The 21,797-nt window shown below is 40.8% G+C and overlaps 1 gene segment (V, D, J or C); it reads left to right on the top strand.

The window, feature by feature from the left end:
- The window catches only part of LOC115375848 (T cell receptor alpha variable 9-2-like), a gene marked incomplete at its 3' end in the record, with an annotated part of 36,228 nt that extends 18,500 nt beyond the window's left edge, over window positions 1–17,728 (top strand). The window contains 1 exon segment of the V gene segment in view: window positions 17,454–17,728. Coding sequence covers window positions 17,454–17,728 — 275 coding nt within the window.
- Between the last annotated feature and the right edge of the window lie 4,069 nt (window positions 17,729–21,797).

Here is a 21,797-nt window from a genome sequence, read left to right as displayed (position 1 = left end):
TTGGCTTCAAATGTCAGACTGTTGTCAATGACGGTACCCAAGTATTTGTCCTGTTGTACAGTTTCAACTGCTTGACCATCAATAAAAACAGGGGAGTTTGGTGGAGGCTTCTTCCTAAAATCAATAACTAGTTCTTTGGTTTTAAAAACGTTAATCTTAAAAAATGAGCTCTCACACCAATCAATAAAATCGTTCACCACTGGACCGTGATTGCTGTCTTTGTTGAGCAGTGACACAATCACTGAGTCATCAGCAAATTTAATGATATGCCTATCAGCATGCTGACTTCGACACTCATTTGTGTATAAAATGAATAAAAATGGTGAAAGGACACAGTCTTGAGGGGAGCCAGTGGAAGATAAAAGTGCATCAGATAAAAAGCCATTCCCCCTCACCCTCTGAGGTCTGGCAGTTAAAAAATCAACAAGCCAGCATACTAAGCCCTGGTCAAGATTGTGTATGCTGGTCAGATGGTCAGCTAAAATGTGCAGTTGTATACAATTAAAAGCAGAAGAAAAGTCAATAAAAAGCAGACATGCAAAATTATGTGTCCCCTCAAGATGACCCAGTACCAGATTAAGAAGGGTATTGACGGCACCATCAACACCCCTGTCCGCTCTATAGGCAAACTGTAGATGGTCCAAGCTGCTCTGGGTTGTGCCTTAGTCCTCGACCTGAGGTGCTCGTCTGCCACAGCGTCACGAATGGGGCAATGGCCAAATCAAATATGGCTGCCATTGGCTGATTAAAATGTAACGTTTTTGTTTCTGAGAATATTTACATATGTAATACCTCCATTCTAACTGATTATGGTCTGTAGAATTTATTCCTGATATTGTTATGATCATTCTGGGTGATTTGGATTTGGCCATTGCGCCGTTCGTGACGCTGTGGCGGACAAACGCCTCAGTAATTTTTCATGTCTGGGGACCCATTGACTCAGTTCAAGTGAGAAATTCTCCCAACAGGAAATTACGAACAGGTCTACAGGGCAGGTCCTGGAAGACCCAAGATCTCCACCTTCATGATACGTTCAAAGGACTTCATGACGAGGGACGTGAGAGCAACCAGCCGAAAGTCATTTTGGGTTTTTGGTGCTCTAATCTTGGGCACCGCTGACGCTGATGGAGTCTTTCCACAGACGAGCAACCCTACAGAGCTGGAGAGATTGCCTGAAGATAAAAGTGATGATGCCAGCAGGGTTCAAAAGGGTGTCCTTCATGTCCACCATTTTTAAGACTACCATTGTGAATAATATGAAGCGCAGCTTTACTAACAGCTAATGTGGCTCGTATACCACTAATTAGATCAGCAGAGTGAGTACACTCGCTGATATATCCCAGTGACTATTTGATGGGTAGGTGTCCTGTGAAGAGCCTGAAAAAAAAGTGGGTATAATCCATATACCTGCGTAAACCCTCGACTGCACCACTGTGACAGAGTGTTGGACCTTCAACATAGGCCTAAGACATCCTGACAGATCATGTCAAGATGATTCTCCTTTTAATTTTAATCACAATCTTGGAATAAGATCATCAGTAAAATATTCTCCTTTGATTTTCCATACATACTTATTCCAATAAAAATAGGAATTACTGAGCAAACGATGAAGAAAATGACTGAAAGTGGTATGAAAATGTGTTTTGTGTCCAACTGCCAACAGTGACACAGGATTGGGAACGAGCCCTGTCAAGCTGAACAGGCTCCTCCTTCAAATCTGCCAACGTCGTGTTGAAGCTGAAGAGAAACCAGTGAGAAGCAGAGCTTCTCTGTAGCTGCTGCAGCTCATAATAACTCAACAGTGCAGCTATGACAGCTCTGCTCATGTCAGTGCTGCTGACTGCCATGTGCTTTGGTATGACTAAACTGTTTTCTGCATATTAATCCAACATTTGCTCTCTGGATTCTTCAACATCACACTGACGCTGTTTGTTGTTTCCTACAGAGTGCAGGGCACAAAAAGACAATGTGCTGCAACCAAAAGCAGATGTGACTGCTACTGAAGGAGAGGCAGTGACTCTTGGCTGTGAATATAACACCAGTTCAACAACTCCATATCTGAACTGGTACAAACAGGACATCAACGACAGGCCCAGATTCATCCTGAGTCGCTCCACGTTTTCCTTGGAGAAAACAGAGGATGGTGTGAAGAACAGATTTAAATCCAGGCTGAATTCCACCTTAAGATCAGTTCCTCTGACCATCGTGGAGCTGCAGCCGTCTGACTCTGCTGTGTACTACTGTGCTCTGCAGCCCACAGTGCATATCGTATAGAACAAGTCCAACCTGAACAGCTGAGAGGCATCCACCAAGGGAGTCCTTTCTCTCCACTGCTGTTTGATCCCTAAAGCTGGAACATGGCTCACACAACCTGGAAACTTTGACCCACAGAAAGATAAAAAAAAAAAATGTCATGTTTCTGTTTTAGTAAAAAAATAATTCTTCTGTTAGCTTACCTCATTTTCTGTTCAAATGTAATACAAATGCAGTGCAGTAAAAAAGAAAAAACCTTTTTGCAGCTTAAACATCTACTCAGTAATTTTCTCCAAAAAGTGATTTTATGACTAACTGGAAAGGACTCATCTATTGCTAACTGAAAACTCACATTTTCTTTCTAAAGTCTAGATGAAGACAAAAACAGCAATATTTTTGAAACGTTTCGATCTGGTTTCTGGAAGCTACACTGCACAGAAACTGCCCTTCTCAGAGTGACTTTGTGATGGTCATTTTACTGGTTTGTATTCCATAAAGCCACAATTTTTTTTTTACTCCACCCATTCAGGGTTACCTCAGCCAATAGCATTACTGCCCACAGAGCAAACATATTTTTCAACTACAACTCCAAGTTGCTGGATTACAAGGGGAGGGGCTGTGCAGCAGAGAGGCTCATGACTTCCATCCTTCTGGCTTTCACACCAAAGACATGTTGCTTTATGTCTGTTTGCTTTCAGCAAACTTTATAGGTGAGTTATACACCTGTCATCAAAGTCTTATTTAACTTACAGTGTATATAGCAGACATTTTGCCTGACTTCAAATCTCTGGTGTGACTGAGATGAATCCCATTGATTTTTCAGCCATGGCTTCAGGGAACAGCATAAACCCAGAAGCTACTGAAGAACATGTTGTAGAGGGAGGAAACATCACCTTCACCTGCAAATATGATGGGAACATCTACAGTATCCAGTGGTACCGTCAATACCCGAGATCCAGACCAGAGTTCCTGCTCTACATTAATGAAGTAGAATCTGTCCATGAAGCTGTTCCTGGTTTCTCAGCTCACATTGACAAACATGAGAAGCGTGTTAGTATGGAGATCCCTTCCACTGCAGTGACACACTCTGCTGTGTACTACTGTGCTGTGAAGCCCACAGTGACAGGAAACACACAGTCTCTGTACAAAAACCTCTGGAGAAGTTTAAAAATGCCCATGACAGCAGCAATGGCATTTGAAGGGGAGGAACCATCAGGAAACACAAGGGGCTGAATAGTGAGAGGAAGATACAGAAAGACCAGGGAACTAGCAGCTCTTCATTTTGCACTTTGTTCTTCTTTCATTCAACATGTTGTCATTTTACTTTCTGCTGTTCATGTGGATCACTGAAGGTAAGCCATGTTTTAAATAAACTAGTATATGTAGGTTGAAAAAAAATTCCATGAATGAAACTTACAGTCTGGTTGTGTTAAAATCGTTCAACCCAGTCTGTCAAATGTATTCTGGATTATTGTTTATATCCATTAATATGTGTCACATCTATTTTGACAGATGTTCACTGTCAAGATCTCACTCCAATCAAGACTGAAGAGTTCAGTTTGGAAGGCAGCAAAGTTACTCTGTCATACAACTACTCCAAAACTGCTTCAAATGATTACTTCTTCTGGTATCGACAATATCCAGCAAAACCACCAGAATTCCTCCTGTTGATCACAGGAATTGAAAAGTCAGCAGTGATTCTCAAATCAGACCCAAGGATTTCTACTAAACTGTCTGAAGACAAGCGTGGTGTGGATCTGGAGATCTCCTCTGCTGCAGTGACACACTCTGCTCTGTACTACTGTGCTGTGAGGCCCACAGTGACAGGAAACACACAGTCTCTGTACAAAAACCTGACGTGTCCTCACAGAGTATTTACACACTTCAGTTCCTCCTGTTATTGAACAACAGCGCCAACAAGTGGCATTATCACATCAGCACACTGACATGTTGCACTGACAAACTAAAACAGCATCACTCTGATGTGTAGTAATTACCTTGGTGCTCTGCGAAAACATATATTAAATTAAATTTCAATATGTTTTTAATTATCATTATTTTTCAAGATGTAGGCACTTGACAGGGATGTCCTTTATCTCCACATTTTTTCAATTAATAATAGAAGCAAAGAATAAAAAAATAAACACGAGTGAGTCCATCTGTCCTCAGAGTGACATCATCATATCAAGAACTCACTGCCACATCCCCAAATCTGACAGACCATGTGAAACATGAGGAAACAAAAATTAGTAAAGTGTCATTGTTTATAAAAATTTAGTGAACTGTTAAAAGTAATGTTAGTGAACATATAATGATAGGGATGAATATTCTGACTGAATGAAAATGGCAGAGTAATCTGGTGGAGGTAGCAGTGAAAGAGATTCTCCCATAACTGAAAGGTCAGAGGTTTAAAGCCCTCATGAACTTCTCTGGAGAAGAACCAAGGTGAAATATCCACCCATCCACTTTCAACAGCCACTGATTACAATTTAAACAAGACTTCCTCAACAAATGATGAAGGTGAAGGACCAATGATGTGAAGGCCCAGATCCATCAGAGCATCAATGCTCTTCCTCTCTCTCCTCCCCTCTCACTGCAGACATGAAACACTGGCTGACAAACATCCTGATTCTGACTCTCTGGAAAGGTAACTTGAAACCTGAGCATTTCTTCTTCTTTCTTTATTCATCCTCATTCATTCATTTCTTGCTCTGCATGCTCTGTTCTTCCCCAGAGTGTAAAGGACAAGACAGAGTGATCCAGCATGGAGGAGATGTTATTGCTACTGAAGGAGAGACACTTACACTTGCTTGTACATTTGAAACCACCGACAAAAACGCCTATTTGTTCTGGTACAAACAAGAGGTGAATGATTTCCCCAAGTTTATGCTGCGGCGCGACACCTTTGCAACAGAAGATAATGCTGAAGAGTTCCCGAAAGAGAAATTTGATGCTCAAATCATCAACACATCAGTTCCTCTGAGGATCCAGAAGCTGCAGCCGTCAGACTCTGCTCTGTACTACTGTGCTGTGAAGCCCACAGTGACAGGAAACACACAGTCTCTGTACAAAAACCTCTGGAGAACTTTAAAAACGCCCATGACAGCAGCAATGGCATTTGAAGGGGAGGAACCATCAGGAAACACAAGGGGCTGAATAGTGACAGGAAGCTACAGAAACACCAGGGAACTAGCAGCTCTTCATTTTACACTTTGTTCTTCTGTCACTCAACATGCTGTCATTTTACTTTCTGTTACTGGTCTGCATTATTAAAGGTAAGACACACTTCAAATCACTTGGTATACAAATAAAAGAGATGAAACTAATTCTTCATGAGTTTGGTTTGGTTGCAGCTGATTAACCCAGTATGTCAAATGTAATCTGGTTCATTGATTAAATCCATGACTGAGAGTCAAATCTGTTTTTGCAGATGCTGATTGTGGAGATCTCACTCCTGTCAAGGATGAAGAGTTCAGTTTGGAAGGCAGCAACGTTACTCTGTCATACAAATATTCAGAGAAAACAGCTGCTGGTGATTACTTCTTCTGGTATCGTCAAGATCCAGGAAAAACACTCGAATTCCTCCTCTCCATTGGTGAATTTAAACAGTCAGCAGAGATTCTCAAATCAGACCCGAGGATTTCTACTAAACTGTCTGAAGACAAGCGTGTTGTGGATCTGGAGATCTCCTCTGCTGCAGTGACACACTCTGCTCTGTACTACTGTGCTGTGAGGCCCACAGTGACAGGAAACACAAAAGCTCAATACAAAAACCTTTGGTGCAGAAATCCAGAATGCAAAGGCAAACAAATACTCTGCAATAAACACTAGAGGGAGACAAATACAATGGACTTCCAACAGTCTGTTGTCTTACAGTTCATTTTCACTGCAGAAATGACACAAACTCTTAAAATCATTCAAGTTAAAATAGTAGTGTTGGGTGTAGAATTTAATATGAACTAAAGAACATGAATTCATACGAAATATCAAATTAGTACAGACATCTTCTATAGAAATACAGAAATATTGTCCCACATATAAACCAATACATACACAATATAAATAATTCACATAAATTCACAATTTCTTTTTCCATATTCACAGTGAAAACAGTGATTAAATACTTTATGTCTAACATTACTTTATGTAGATGAAATGATCCAGGAGTTTGGGTGAATTTGTTGTCACACACAAAACGTATTTGCAAAAAGTCAGAGAGACAGTAATTAAGAAAACATTTTTTTATTCTCTCTATTGAACATGATTTTGAAAATGTAAAATGGGATTACGTCATTTTTTGGTGATAAAGTCACAAAATCAAAAAAACATTTCGATTCCTTTATTATTGTCCATGCTGGCCAGTTTACTGGTTTGTTTTCCATAAAACTGCTCTTTTTTGACTCTGCCCATTCAGGGTTACCTCAGCCAATAGCATTACTGCCCACAGAGCAAACATATTTTACAACTACAACTCCAAGTTGCTGGATTACAAGGGGAGGGGCTGTGCAGCAGAGAGGCTCATGACTTCCATCCTTCTGGCTTTCACACCAAAGACATGTTGCTTTATGTCTGTTTGCTTTCAGCAAACTTTATAGGTGAGTTATACACCTGTCATCAAAGTCTTATTTAACTTACAGTGGATATAGCAGACATTTTGCCTGACTTCAAATCTCTGGTGTGACTGAGATGAATCCCATTTATTTTTCAGCCATGGCTTCAGGGAACAGCATAAACCCAGAAGCTACTGAAGAACATGTTGTAGAGGGAGGAAACATCACCTTCACCTGCAAATATGATGGGAACATCTACAATATCCAGTGGTACCGTCAATACCCGAGATCCAGACCAGAGTTCCTGCTCTCCATCACAGAAGGAGGATCTGTCCATGAAGCTGTTCCTGGTTTCTCAGCTCACATTGACAAACATGAGAAGCGTGTTAGTATGGAGATCCCTTCCACTGCAGTGACACACTCTGCTCTGTACTACTGTGCTGTGCAGCCCACAGTGACAGGAAACACACAGTCTCTGTACAAAAACCTGACAGACACTGAAGCTACAACAGTCACAGATTCCACATCATCCTCACGTTCTGGGAGCAACTTATTAAGGAAAAGCGCTGAAGAGTAAATGATGGTGTCCAACTTCACTGACTGATTAAAATCATTATTTGGTTCATTCATTTATTGGTTGTTTTCCAAAATACAGATAAAAATCAACAGGTTTTGAAGCAGTTCCTCAACCTGCTCACTCAACACATACAGGTATTTTTAATCCTTTGTAAAGTGTTTTGACCAAGACAATACTACTACTACTACTACTACTACTACTACTATAATAATAATAATAAAACACCTGCATGACAAAGGTTTCTTAATTGAAATTAATCAACTCCTTCAAGGCTTTGATACAATAAATTCCTTGAAGTGATAAATGTTTGTTTTGGAAATGAAATCATGACTAAAAGATATTTGAAAAATCAGATATATTAAGGAATTTGACCGAAAGTAAATTATTTTGTCATCTAGTACTCAGACCTGGAATGAATGAATGCAAATGTGGTGATATCAATGATATAATGAAATATTACATCAATCATCAGAATGACAAAAAGGAATATTCATATTGTTCCATTTGAAATGTAAAATTACAAAATACAGGACACGAGGAAAAAACTGCATAAAACCAATAAAGGATCAATAAATTGTACCCTACTCTCAGGCTATGCTCACTAATGATTGATTTATTGATTTATTGTTGTAAGAGGCAAAACCAAAGCAGGGAAACATGACGTGCCGTTGAGATGATGGGAGGGACAGACTGAAGGAGGAGCCAAACTGTCAGTGAAGAAGAGAAACGCTGAAGAAGAAGAGGAACCCATTTCCTCACTCAAATCACAGATTTCTCTCTTCAACATGGAGTCACTGCACATTTGTGTACTGACTCATTTGTTTCTGACCATACTAACAGGTACATGACACAGGAACATTTTGAACTCCATTCACTCAGTGATGAAATCCTTTGGAGCATCAAGTAACACAGTTATCTTTTCCTTTAGGTGTCAGCTGTGAGGAACTCACTCCAGTCGAGAATGAAGAGTTCAGTTTGGAAGGCAGCAAAGTTATTCTGTCATACAAATACCACAAAGAAGCTACTGCCAGTGATTCCTTCTTCTGGTATCGACATTTTCCTGGAAAACCACCAGAATTCCTCTTGATGATCATAGGGATTGAAAAGTCAGCAGAGATTCTCAAATCAGACCCGAGAATTTCTACCAAACTGTCTGAAGACAAGCGTGGTGTGGATCTGGAGATCTCCTCTGCTGCAGTGACACACTCTGCTCTGTACTACTGTGCTGTGAGGCCCACAGTGACAGGAAACACACAGTCTCTGTACAAAAACCTGACAAGCTGCTGGAAGCCTGTTTCCCACATCCTGTTCCACTTTCCTCCTCCACTAGAGGGCGACATGACCCAGCAGGCGTTGCTCTGTTGTTGCCCTGTTGGACCATTCTGTCATTAAAAACTGCTGCCATGAAGAGAACAACTCTCACACTGAATGCTGAACATCAGCTAGTTTCTCCTGTTGCTTTAGACCTTGTTGTAGAGATGGAACACTGGCTGTGGATTATTCTTGCTGCACTTCTCTTTGGTATGATAGACAGCATCACACTTTGATCCACCTGTTTCTAGCAATATAGAAAGCTTTCTCCAGCTCATCAAGCTCTATTTGTTGTTGATGTGCAGATTCCACAGGAGCAGAACATGGCATATCTGCTGTCATTTGTTAGCTTGGAGATAACTCCCTGTATGCTACAGGCTGACATCAGACAGCAGGCAGTGAAAAGCCACACTCATCTACATGTCTGTGTCAAGCAGTCATGCACAAACTAGTCATGTTGTGATCTCAGCTCCAGTCAACTCTCTCAACACTTGAGCTGCTGCTGGCCATAGAGGAACACTGGACACTGGACATTTTCCACTGTCTTCTCCTCTCAGCCTCATGGACAATGTTAGTCTAATGGCTTGATTTTCTCCACTTTGTCCAGGGCTAACAGCTGCAGACGACATCTCTCCTGTACAAGATGAAGTCAGTGGGACAGAGCGGCAATCTGTCACACTCACCTGCTCCTATCAAACAAGCTCCAGAGGAATTTCCCTTCACTGGTACAGACATCAGTCTGACCAGGCTCCTCAGTTTATACTCTGGAAAGGAGCCAAAGGTTACAGCTCTGAATATATTCCTGATAGACGTTATGGATCCAAAACAAGCGACACATCCACTGAACTCACCATAACAGGCCTAACCCTGGCAGACACAGCTCTCTACTACTGTGCTCTAGACGCACAGTGATAGAAAGTCTACAAGAGGCTGTACAAAAACCTGAACACAGATATCTCACTATTCTTCAAAGAGGAGGGAAGTGGAATTCAAACCACAGCTTCATATCAGATGGATTGTGGGAACTCATGCTTTATCAGAGCCACTGTGGTTCCAGCTGCTAATCAAACACTGTGGGAGGACTCACATGCTCAGCAAATACACAGCAATGACTAATCAGCTGGATGATAGTACACAATACACTGCCACCAGAAAGTAAAAATCACATAACATTTAAAATCTCATTTAACAATATATTAGTGTAGAACACTTACATAGACAGGTCTTTTATCAACAGTATGGGAAACTATTGTAGGTTATGAACAACAACCATAGGAGTGTACCATTAGTACTTTTACCTAAAAATATTGTACCAAGCAAGCAAAACTATGTCTCTTATTGAGGAGGCAAGAGAGGAGTTTAGACTGGGAATATTACCATGATTACAACAGCCACAAGTAAACAGCAATAAACTGAAAGACAGGCAGATCTTCTTGGTCAAGGATCGACATTGAACACCTGACGTTAATTAAACTCACTTCATGATAAACTATGACCACTAGTTACACACTACCGACTAGGATATATAGAAATGATGAACTGAAACAGTAGTAAGAAGTAAAACTGTAACAAGGCAAAATATACAGATTAAAGAGTTGTAATCCAGTGAAATGATGTCATACCAATGAATAATAGACCATCATGCACCTGGAGCATCAGCACTGTGTGATTCTGAATGTTAAGTTAGGCAGATTTTAGAAGAGTGTGAGCCAATTACAGATTTGTGTTATGTGCTAAATAAACACCAGGAACTTAATCAAAGGTGTGCAGGAGAAATCCTTTCTCATGCCTGGGGAGCTGTGGAGCGGTGATGAAGGTTGTCTGGAAGGAGAAGGCTGGATCGGAGCAGCGGAGCGCTCGGGAGGAAGATCAGGAGAATGAATTTTGGTGATGGAGTTTGTGACAGAGTCTCTCTTCTTCGAATGGTCACGGCTCGTACGAATGCCGGTTTGGATGGCAAGAGGGCTGCGACGGAGCGTATGTTGGGATGGGGCTCCGGACGGTAAAAGGGCTCCAAAGTGTTTTGGGGATGTTTACTCAGAGTGATCCGGGCCGTGACTAACGAATGGCAGTCAGGCCTGCAGATGGGGATTGAGGTGTGAGAGACCACTGGGTTTAAAAAGGTGAAAGGGCACCTTTTATAGGGCTCAGCTGCTCAGGAGGAACTCGCCTGATGGGGAAAGTTCTGAGTAAAGGCCGGATTATGGTTCTGTGTTAGCGAAGAGTACGGGGGTTATGCGGAGCTTACGGAGGTTGTGCGACCGCCGCAGAGCCTTGCTGCGCACCTCTGAAAAATTGTAACTATGCAGACCCCCCCAAGCCCCAACACAGGCCCCCTACTGACAACAAGATCTACGATTGGTCCGCCAAACTAAATCATTTCTGGCATTTTGCCCCTGCGGCGTCACATCCAGTTGTGCCGGCAGCGTCATTTTTAAAAGAACTGCTGTTGTGATCGCATCTTGACTCGTCAGTTAATTTCAAATTGTTTGGAAAGTTTGGAACATACTGGATGTGGATCTACTGCTGAATCCTTTAAATCTAAAGAACTCTGACACTCAAAATCCAAACCTGTCAGTGGTCCAACAGTGTTACCTCACATTCAAGAAATCTGAGTGACGTTCCTGACAGAAATTTCTGCTTGGAGCAAATTGTTAATTTTATCAGTCAGTTCAGTCTAGTTTTCATCAGCTGAGGGTAATCTGTATAATTCAAGTGTTTTTAATCAGTCAAAAAGGTAAAGATATTAATCCAAGCTGTTATTAAATACCATGAAGATTCCTGAAATTTTCTCCATATCCGGTATTCATTATAAGGCATGAAAACCCACCACTGGGTAGGCATTGAAAAAAAGTTCCAATGTACCAATATTTGTTGTCATGAATAGTTACAACTGGCAAATGGAAAAGCATCAAGAATTTTGAACAAAGTCATTTAAAACATTCAGTGATCTATGTTTTCTTAAAATGCATCAGCATCTGTTACAATTGGCCTTATAGTTCAATGTTTCTTGTATTATCCAATGTATTACATAGTTCAGGACAGCTTGACTGCTAAGCAGAAGACAGATAAAACAGGAGCCAGATGTACTTTCTCTATCTTGTTATTTAGGTCTGTTGCATTAGATACACACCCAGTCAACATCCACACACATAGCATAACACTTTCCAGGGACAGGGCATGGACAGTGGTTGGTCTGTCCATGTCCGGGTAACTGGCCAATTATTCTCAGTTGCGTTTAAGTCCAACCTTTGCTCAGCCCAAGAAGATAAATGTGCATCATTTCCTATTACCATTTCATTTCATTACCAATATCGGGGCTCATTCTGATAGAGATCCGGCGAGAGCTCTGTCACTCTGAGACCAGCGCTGCTTTGCTTTATATGTGACCGTAATAAATATTGCATCAGAAAATTGAAGACTGACTCCGGTCTGTTCTTGGGCTGTCAACAAAAGAATCGGGTGCTAACACATTAAAATGTATGAAAATATTTCTGGACAAAAGCTGCATTAATTTTTGTGGTCGATATTCAGCTTCTGTTACAAGTTTTTCTTCTTTTTTGTTTTCAACTATGATGACAAATAAGCTAGCAATGTTAACTCATCAACACCATGTCAAGTATAAAAAGGAAGATCTTGAAAAATTCATGATTTCACTGTTGAAAACTGCAAAACACAATATCTACAAAGCTGGAGACTCTGGCCCCGCCTACAAATGGTTAGAACAGAGCATCACATGAAACAAGTTGCTCAGAGTGAACAAGTGGTTAAAGAGCTTCATCAGTACGAGGGGAAGGACAGACTGAACAAAGACTTTAACTGTCAAAGTAGAAAAGAAGAAAAAGGAATTTCCATAGTGGTGTTTAAAACATGAAAGACTTGGTTTTTAAGATGGTGGCTCTGAGCTTCAGTGTGTTTTCACCTTTGTTTCTGACCATACTGTCAGGTATGTCAAACAACATTTTCAGAAAAACATTCACATTCCACTGACGTTATTTTACTACTAAAAATGTCAAGAACCAAGAAGTAACAGTTATCTCTTCCTTCAGGTGTCAGCTGTGAAGATCTCACTCCAGTCAAGAATGAAGAGTTCAGTTTAGAAGGCAGCAAAGTTACTCTGTCATACAAATACAACAAAACTGCTGATTTAAATGATTACTTCTTCTGGTATCGTCAATATCCAGGAAAACCACCAGAATATCTCCTGATGATCACAGGCTTAAACATTAAAAAAGAATCAGAGTCTCTCAAATCAGACTCAGGGTTTTCTACTAAACTGTCTGAAGACAAGCGTGGTGTGGATCTGGAGATCTCCTCTGCTGCAGTGACACACTCTGCTCTGTACTACTGTGCTGTGAGGCCCACAGTGACAGGAAACACCAAAGCTCAATACAAAAACCTTTGGTGCAGAAATCCAGAATGCAAAGGCAAACAAATACTCTGCAATAAACACTAGAGGGAGACAAATACTATGGACTTCCAACAGTCTGTTGTCTTACAGTTCATTTTCACTGCAGAAATGACACAAACTCTTAAAATCATTCAAGTTAAAATAGTAGTGTTCGGTGTAGAGTTTAATATGAACTAAAGAACATGAATTCATATTTAATATCAAATTAGTATAGACATCTTCTATACAAATACAGAAATATTATCCCACATATAAACCAATACATGCACAGTATAAATAATTCACATAAATTCACAATTTCTTTTTCCATATTCACAGTGAAAACAGTGATTAAATACTTTATGTCTAACATTACTTTATGTAGATGAAATGATCCAGGAGTTTGGGTGAATTTGTTGGCACACACAAAATGTATTTGCAAAAAGTCAGAGAGACAGTAATTAAAAAAACATTTTTTTATTCTCTCTATTGAACATGATTTTGAAAATGTAAAATGGGATTATGTCATTTTTTGGTGATAAAGTAACAAAATCACAAAAACATTTCGATTCATTACTTCATTACCGTCCATGCTCGCCAGTTTACTGGTTTGTTTTCCATAAAACTGCTATTTTTTTGACTCCGCCCGCTCAGGGTTACCTCAGCCAATAGCATTACTGCCCACAGAGCAAACATATTTGGACAACTACAACTCCAAGTTGCTGGATTACAAGGGGAGGGGCTGTGCAGCAGAGAGGCTCATGACTTCCATCCTTCTGGCTTTCACACCAAAGACATGTTGCTTTATGTCTGTTTGCTTTCAGCAAACTTTATAGGTGAGTTATACACCTGTCATCAAAGTCTTATTTAACTTACAGTGGATATAGAAGACATTTTGCCTGACTTCAAATCTCTGGTGTGACTGAGATGAATCCCATTGATTTTTCAGCCATGGCTTCAGGGAACAGCATAAACCCAGAAGCTACTGAAGAACATGTTGTAGAGGGAGGAAACATCAACTTCACCTGCAAATATGATGGGAGCATCTACAGTATCCAGTGGTACCGTCAATACCCGAGATCCAGACCAGAGTTCCTGCTCTACATCTCAGAACAAAGATCTGTCCATGAAGCTGTTCCTGGTTTCTCAGCTCACATTGACAAACAAGAGAAGCGTGTTAGTATGGAGATCCCTTCCACTGCAGTGACACACTCTGCTCTGTACTACTGTGCTGTGAGGCCCACAGTGACAGGAAACACACAGTCTCTGTACAAAAACCTGACAAGCTGCTGGAAGCCTGTTTCCCACATCCTGTTCCACTTTCCTCCTCCACTAGAGGGCGACATGACCCAGCAGGCGTTGCTCTGTTGTTGCCCTGTTGGACCATTCTGTCATTAAAAACTGCTGCCATGAAGAGAACAACTCTCACACTGAATGCTGAACATCAGCTAGTTTCTCCTGTTGCTTTAGACCTTGTTGTAGAGATGGAACACTGGCTGTGGATTATTCTTGCTGCACTTCTCTTTGGTATGATAGACAGCATCACACTTTGATCCACCTGTTTCTAGCAATATAGAAAGCTTTCTCCAGCTCATCAAGCTCTATTTGTTGTTGATGTGCAGATTCCACAGGAGCAGAACATGGCATATCTGCTGTCATTTGTTAGCTTGGAGATAACTCCCTGTATGCTACAGGCTGACATCAGACAGCAGGCAGTGAAAAGCCACACTCATCTACATGTCTGTGTCAAGCAGTCATGCACAAACTAGTCATGTTGTGATCTCAGCTCCAGTCAACTCTCTCAACACCTGAGCTGCTGCTGGCCATAGAGGAACACTGGACACTGGACATTTTCCACTGTCTTCTCCTCTCAGCCTCATGGACAATGTTAGTCTAATGGCTTGATTTTCTCCACTTTTTCCAGGGCTAACAGCTGCAGACGACATCTCTCCTGTACAAGATGAAGTCAGTGGGACAGAGGGGCAATCTGTCACACTCACCTGCACCTATCAAACTAATGAAAAATATATTTTGCTTCACTGGTACAGACATCAGTCTGACCAGGCTCCTCAGTTTATACTCTTGAAAGGAGCCAAAGGTTACAGCGGTCAATATATTCCTAATAATCGTTATGGATCCAAAACAAGCGACTCATCCACTGAACTCACCATAACAGGCCTAACCCTGGCAGACACAGCTCTCTACTACTGTGCTCTACACACACAGTGATAGAAAGTCTACAAGAGGCTGTACAAAAACCTGAACACAGATATCTCACTATTCTTCAAAGAGGAGGGAAGTGGAATTCAAAGCACAGCTTCATATCAGATGGATTGTGGGAACTCATGCTTTATCAGAGCCACTGTGGTTCCAGCTGCTAATCAAACACTGTGGGAGGAGTCACATGCTCAGCAAATACACAGCAATGACTAATCAGCTGGATGATGGTACACAATGCACTGCCACCATAAAGTAAAATTTTAACAATATATTAGTGTAGAACACTGACATAGACAGGTCTTTTATCAACAGTATGGGAAACTATTGTAGGTTATGAACAACAAGCACAGGAGTGTACCATTAGTACTTTTACCTAAAAATATTGTACCAAGCAAGCAAAACTACATCTCTTATTGAGCAGGCAATTTTGCCTTGTTACAGTTTTTCTTCTTACTACTTGTTCATTTCATAGACACATCACCTGGTTTATTGTTTGTATGTCAATTGTCTGTCATTTATATATATCCTAGTCGGTAGTGTGTAACTAGTGGTCATAGTTTATCATGAAGTGAGTTTAATTAACGTCAGGTGTTCGATGTCGATCCTTGACCAAGAAAGACCTGCATGTGTCATACCAATGAATAATAGACCATCATGCACCATGCACGATCCAAAGAAAACCACCAGAGAAACAAAGTGTCAGGTTTGCTCCTCCTCCTGGATTCTTCTGGACTCTGACAACATTTCCTTACGGATCCGGAACAAAGATCCAAAATGTGCCAAGAGCAGCAAAGTCACACATCAGAACAGATGATGGAATCAACATTTCTGTCAATCCTTCCTGTTCATCATTCATTCTGGAGCATACTGACTTCATGATGATCATCTGCTCCATCATTTTATTGTGTGTGCTGTTTGGTGAAAATTTATTGACAAAAAACAAACAACAGTAAACAAAGGCTGTGATTGTAGTGTTAGTGTTTCATGCTAAATATGTCTTTCAAATTTGATCACTGATTAACAGAATGATGTTAGTGAAAACACAATACTCAAAGAAACCACTTAAAAAGTTTTAACAAATGTGGTCTTTTTTTCTATTTCAATTTATTTGTTGTTTAACTCATCACATTATCATACTTGTACGTTTTTTGTTGTTGCTCTTGTCTATTTTATTATTTTAGGCCAAAGAAATCATTGCAATTCCATTCCTGGTTGTTAAACTCAGACTAAACGAAACTCAAAATAAATCAAACACTTGACTCTGTGTTATGGACCATCATTTGATCCTTCTTTTTTGCCAGGTGCCTTACACCAACTTCAAGTCACAACTGAAATTTTGTCACATGTCAAACAAAATGATATACTGTATTCATCACTTTACTGATGCCACAGTTAGAAATGAGCCAGTGTTTATTGTGCAGAGCCAGGGAGAGGCAGCATCACACAACAGGTTTCCTCTTGGAGATTTAGAAGTGCAGTCTGTTCACTGTGATCTCTGTCCTTACTGAGCATGCTCAGTAGGACAAGGACCAATAAGAGCAGTTTCTAACTCACTGAGACTTCATATCAACCATGGAGCCACAGTGGACCAGCAGAGTGTTACCTGTCCTCTTTACTGCAGTATTTGTTGGTCAGTACATTTTCTCATCATCTTCATTATAGCCCTGGCACAAATTAGGTAATTCTGCAGTTTACATTTTGCTCTGACTGTGGCGCCTCCTACTGGTTTCATCTATAAAACCTACAGATGCACTGTGATGGAAAACCTGTCAAGAGGAGGAGCACAGTCATGAACACATGATGAAGAGACTTTTGTGTCAGTCCCATCCAGTAAAATTATTCCTGCTCAACATCACTGAGTCAGCAATGTTGACTCTCTGGTCAATTATCTCATTCTGCATGTTATGGGGTAAGAACATGTTCCACCACATTCACATATTTGGTTTGTTAACTTGTTAGAAAACATCTTGCACCGACTTTAAACCAGATTTCCACCAGACCACATGAACATCTTATGAACTAACATTATCACAACGTTTTACAAAATACAAATTTTCAAAACAAAGTTGCTGGCATACAGAATGAGTTGATGTCACTCTGAAAAGACTTTTAGATTGAAAATGATTGAAATCCCTCAAACGTTTCATTCCAGGTCAAAGTGTTGGAGACACCATCACACCAGAGAAGGATGCTGAACAAGCCGCTGAGGGCAGTAAAGTGAAGCTCTCCTGCAGATACAGCAGCTCTCGAGTTTACAGTCTGTTATGGTACCGCCAGTATCCTGGATCAGCTCCCCAGTTCCTCATACTGGAAAACTCAGGAGTCGTAAATAATCCCATACCAGGACTGAGCATCCAACACGTCAAAGAGCAGAGTCGAGTGGATCTGGAGATCTCCTCAGCTGAAGTGACAGACTCTGCTCTGTACTACTGTGCTGTGCAGCCCACAGTGACAGGAAACACACAGTCTCTGTACAAAAACCTCTGGAGAACTTTAAAAACGCCCATGACAGCAGCAATGGCATTTGAAGGGGAGGAACCATCAGGAAACACAAGGGGCTGAATAGTGACAGGAAGCTACAGAAAGACCAGGGAACTAGCAGCTCTTCATTTTACACTTTGTTCTTCTTTCATTCAACATGTTGTCATTTTACTTTCTGGTGTGTATTATTAAAGGTAAGACACACTTCAAATCACTTGGTATACAAACAAAATGTCAGATGAAACTAATTCTTCATGAGTCTGGTTTGGTTGCAGCTGATTAACCCAGTATGTCAAATGTAATCTGGTTCATTGATTAAATCCATGACTGTGAGTCAAATCTGTTTTTGCAGATGCTGATTGTGGAGATCTCACTCCTGTCAAGGATGAAGAGTTCAGTTTGGAAGGCAGCAACGTTACTCTGTCATACAAATATTCAGAGAAAGCAGCTGGTAATGATTACTTCTTCTGGTTTCGTCAAGATCCAGGAAAACCACCACAGTTCCTCCTCTACCACTTGGGAACAGGTTCAGGAGCTGATCCAAACTCTGGACTGTCTTTTAAAGTGAATGAAGAGAAAACCCAAATGGATCTGGAGATCTCCTCTGCTGCAGTGACACACTCTGCTCTGTACTACTGTGCTGTGAAGCCCACAGTGACAGGAAACACACAGTCTCTGTACAAAAACCTGACAGCCACCAGCAGAAGCTGCACTACACTGCAGACACAGAGCCCTAGGAGACATTTTCTTGTGTTATCAACTTGTTTCAAAATGCATTCATTCAGGATTCTTGTCTGAGTGAAACCCTCAGTTTTAAAAGGTAATCTTCCTCATTTACTGATCAAATCCACCACAGAAAATGACTTGCAGAGGCGTTGCTGCTCCACAAATGAAGCCAACAAGTTGTTCTGTACACATGGAGTGTCTGCTCAATCGACGATTCCTCATCACACAAACATGGTCAGTGGTACAAACTGTAGAAAATGACAATTTCTCCAAAGTCAACCAAGTCTACACAAACCAAGCAGATACCAGCATGTTTCCCCTCTCAAAACATGAGTTGAACTCTTCTCCTCCACTAGAGGGCGACATGACCCAGCAGGCGTTGCTCTGTTGTTGCCCTGTTGGACCATTCTGTCATTAAAAACTGCTGCCATGAAGAGAACAACTCTCACACTGAATGCTGAACATCAGCTAGTTTCTCCTGTTGCTTTAGACCTTGTTGTAGAGATGGAACACTGGCAGTGGATTATTCTTGCTGCACTTCTCTTTGGTATGATAGACAGCATCACACTTTGATCCACCTGTTTCTAGCAATATAGAAAGCTTTCTCCAGCTCATCAAGCTCTATTTGTTGTTGATGTGCAGATTCCACAGGAGCAGAACATGGCATATCTGCTGTCATTTGTTAGCTTGGAGTCTGGCCTCGCTCCTCAGTTTATACTCTTGAAAGGAGCCAAGTCAAGGAGCAGTGCTAAATATATTCCTAATAATCGTTATGGATCCAAAACAAGCGACACATCCACTGAACTCACCATAACAGGCCTAACCCTGGCAGACACAGCTCTCTACTACTGTGCTCTAGACACACAGTGATAGAAAGTCTACAAGAGGCTGTACAAAAACCTGAACACAGATATCTCACTATTCTTCAAAGAAGAGGGAAGTGGAATTCAAAGCACAGCTTCATATCAGATGGATTGTGGGAACTCATGCTTTATCAGAGCCACTGTGGTTCCAGCTGCTAATCAAACACTGTGGGAGGACTCACATGCTCAGCAAATACACAGCAATGACTAATCAGCTGGATGAGGCTACAAACACACTGTCTAATGAAAAACACACCAATCAAGCTACAGTATACTGTATGCTAGTAGTTTATTATCTTTTTACACTCATATGTTAAAATATAAATATGTATGTGCAAAAATATATGTGCAATATGTATGTACAGAACATTCATAATAAATAGATAAGTGGAGGTAAACAGTGTGGCTGAGGTCTGCTCAGCATATTGCACAGGAAAGTGTGAGTGTTTTTATGTGCTGTTAGAGTCTGAGGTTTTTGCAGGTGTTCAGAGGTCTGATGGCGGTTGGGTAGAAGCTGTCACAGAGCCTCGCAGTTCTGCATGGCATATAGGCATATAGGTTATATTCTAATCAACAGATGTTTTCCACATACATTTCACTATATCATCGATGCAATAGTTCAATGGCGAAAAATCTCTAGATATTGTATAGATATATTTTAGTATATCTCAATTTTTATTTCTTTTATTGGGTATTAATCATTGTTTTCTTTTTTAATTGATCCACTTCATTTATTTTGTTACTTGTGTTTTTCTAATTTCTCTAAAGACACAGAAGAACTATTGTTCAGGGCTATATTTTGTGTCTGGACAACCTGCTGCTGGAACACAAGAATTTACCTGTTTGGGGTCCATCCATTCATCCATTCATAAGTATTTGACCTGGACACTTTAATGTACATTTACTTACTTCATAAGAATAAAACCTCACTTTCAAATAAATTTCACTCCATCAATCCTTTAAATGTTGTTCTGTTTTGTGCATTCTGCAGTTTGTTATCCTGTTTGTTTTGATTCATTTTTCATGTTATTTGTTGTTCATGATTTCTTTAAACAAAAAAAAAAAGTTTGTTTGAGTTAGATTTCATGCTGCTCATCCTACATATTATATTAATGGGTGTGAAATGTATTGATTGGACTGTATGCTCATTGTTATGAAGTCAAATTCTTGTACATTGGTTTAACTTTCTGGAAAACATTCATTGTGCCTGCTGTTGTGTTTTTGGGAAAAAACAACTGCAGAAACAATTTCCAGTAGCGTGGCATCAAAACAACACCAACAACTGAATTCTGCTTCAAATCATCAGATAACAAACTGCTGTCATCCTGCCCGGTATCTGTTTCTCCACAGAAACATTAAATGCAACGTCTGTGTAGGATCTCAGTCATCCAGGTCACGGTTATCCACGTGGGGTTGAACTGAGATCAGCTGGACTATTTGTAGATTCTTGAAGACGTTTGACTTCTCATCCAAGAGGCTTCTTCAGTTCTAACAGACTGGTGGGGAGTCCCAGGTATTTAACCTGTGTGGGGACGTTGTCCAGGTGGTTGAAACTACTGGAGCGTCAGTGCTCCTTCCTGTTGTGATGACTGGCGTTAGTGTTGGTGGAGTCACCTGACTTCAGGAGTGAAGGACTCTGGTTAGAGTCTTCCAGGAGTGAATGGTGGTCGTTGGGATCACAAGAGGTCAAGGGTCTGTGGTTGAACTTCCTGTGAAGGGTGACAGTACAGCGTTGAAGGTTGGAGGCAGATGGTGTCTGAGACCTCCTCCTCTGTTGACAGATGGTTTCTCTATCTTGACAGAGATCGCTTCCTTCTCTCCTCTGTCCAACCATCTGTCCTCTCTATCCAAGATGTGGACATTGTGGTCCTCCATGGAGTGTCCCTTTTCTCTCTGTTCAACATTTATGGGCGTCTCCAAACGCAAGTCCTGTTCACATTCACAGACGTGGGAAATCAACACTAAATTAGAATATTGCTTGTACTGGTGAGCTCTTTTAACTTTTACATGAATAAAAACATGTTCTGATGAGGTGAAAGGATTTTATGACTGAAACAAAAGAGTAAAACTTCAAAGAAAACATCCTTAGAAAAGTCATTAAAAGTTTTGAAACTGTTGATGTCTGAAACAGACCTCCATCTTTTCCCATCTTGTCTCCATGGAAACGGCTTCAGGTCCAGGATGAGTGGATGTGTAGCTCCTCCTACTGACTGCAGAGGAGGCTGCATGGCAGAGAGCTGTTTTATTCCCAGCTGTGAACATCAGACCAACCACAGCTCATAAAAGCAGACACACCTCATTGAACAGAAACATATTCCACATTCTGCTCTCTAACCATGGCAATACACTTTGCACTTTTACTCCTGTCAGCTCTTGTAGGTACGTAAAGGTTTTCACAAGACAAACTGGAACACAACAAGGCCAAT

This window comes from Myripristis murdjan, chromosome 17 (genome assembly GCF_902150065.1).
Source record: "Myripristis murdjan chromosome 17, fMyrMur1.1, whole genome shotgun sequence".
Classification (NCBI taxonomy): domain Eukaryota; kingdom Metazoa; phylum Chordata; class Actinopteri; order Holocentriformes; family Holocentridae; genus Myripristis; species Myripristis murdjan.
The sequence above is the reverse complement of the archived record's forward strand: the minus strand, read 5'-3'. Positions and strand labels throughout refer to the sequence as shown.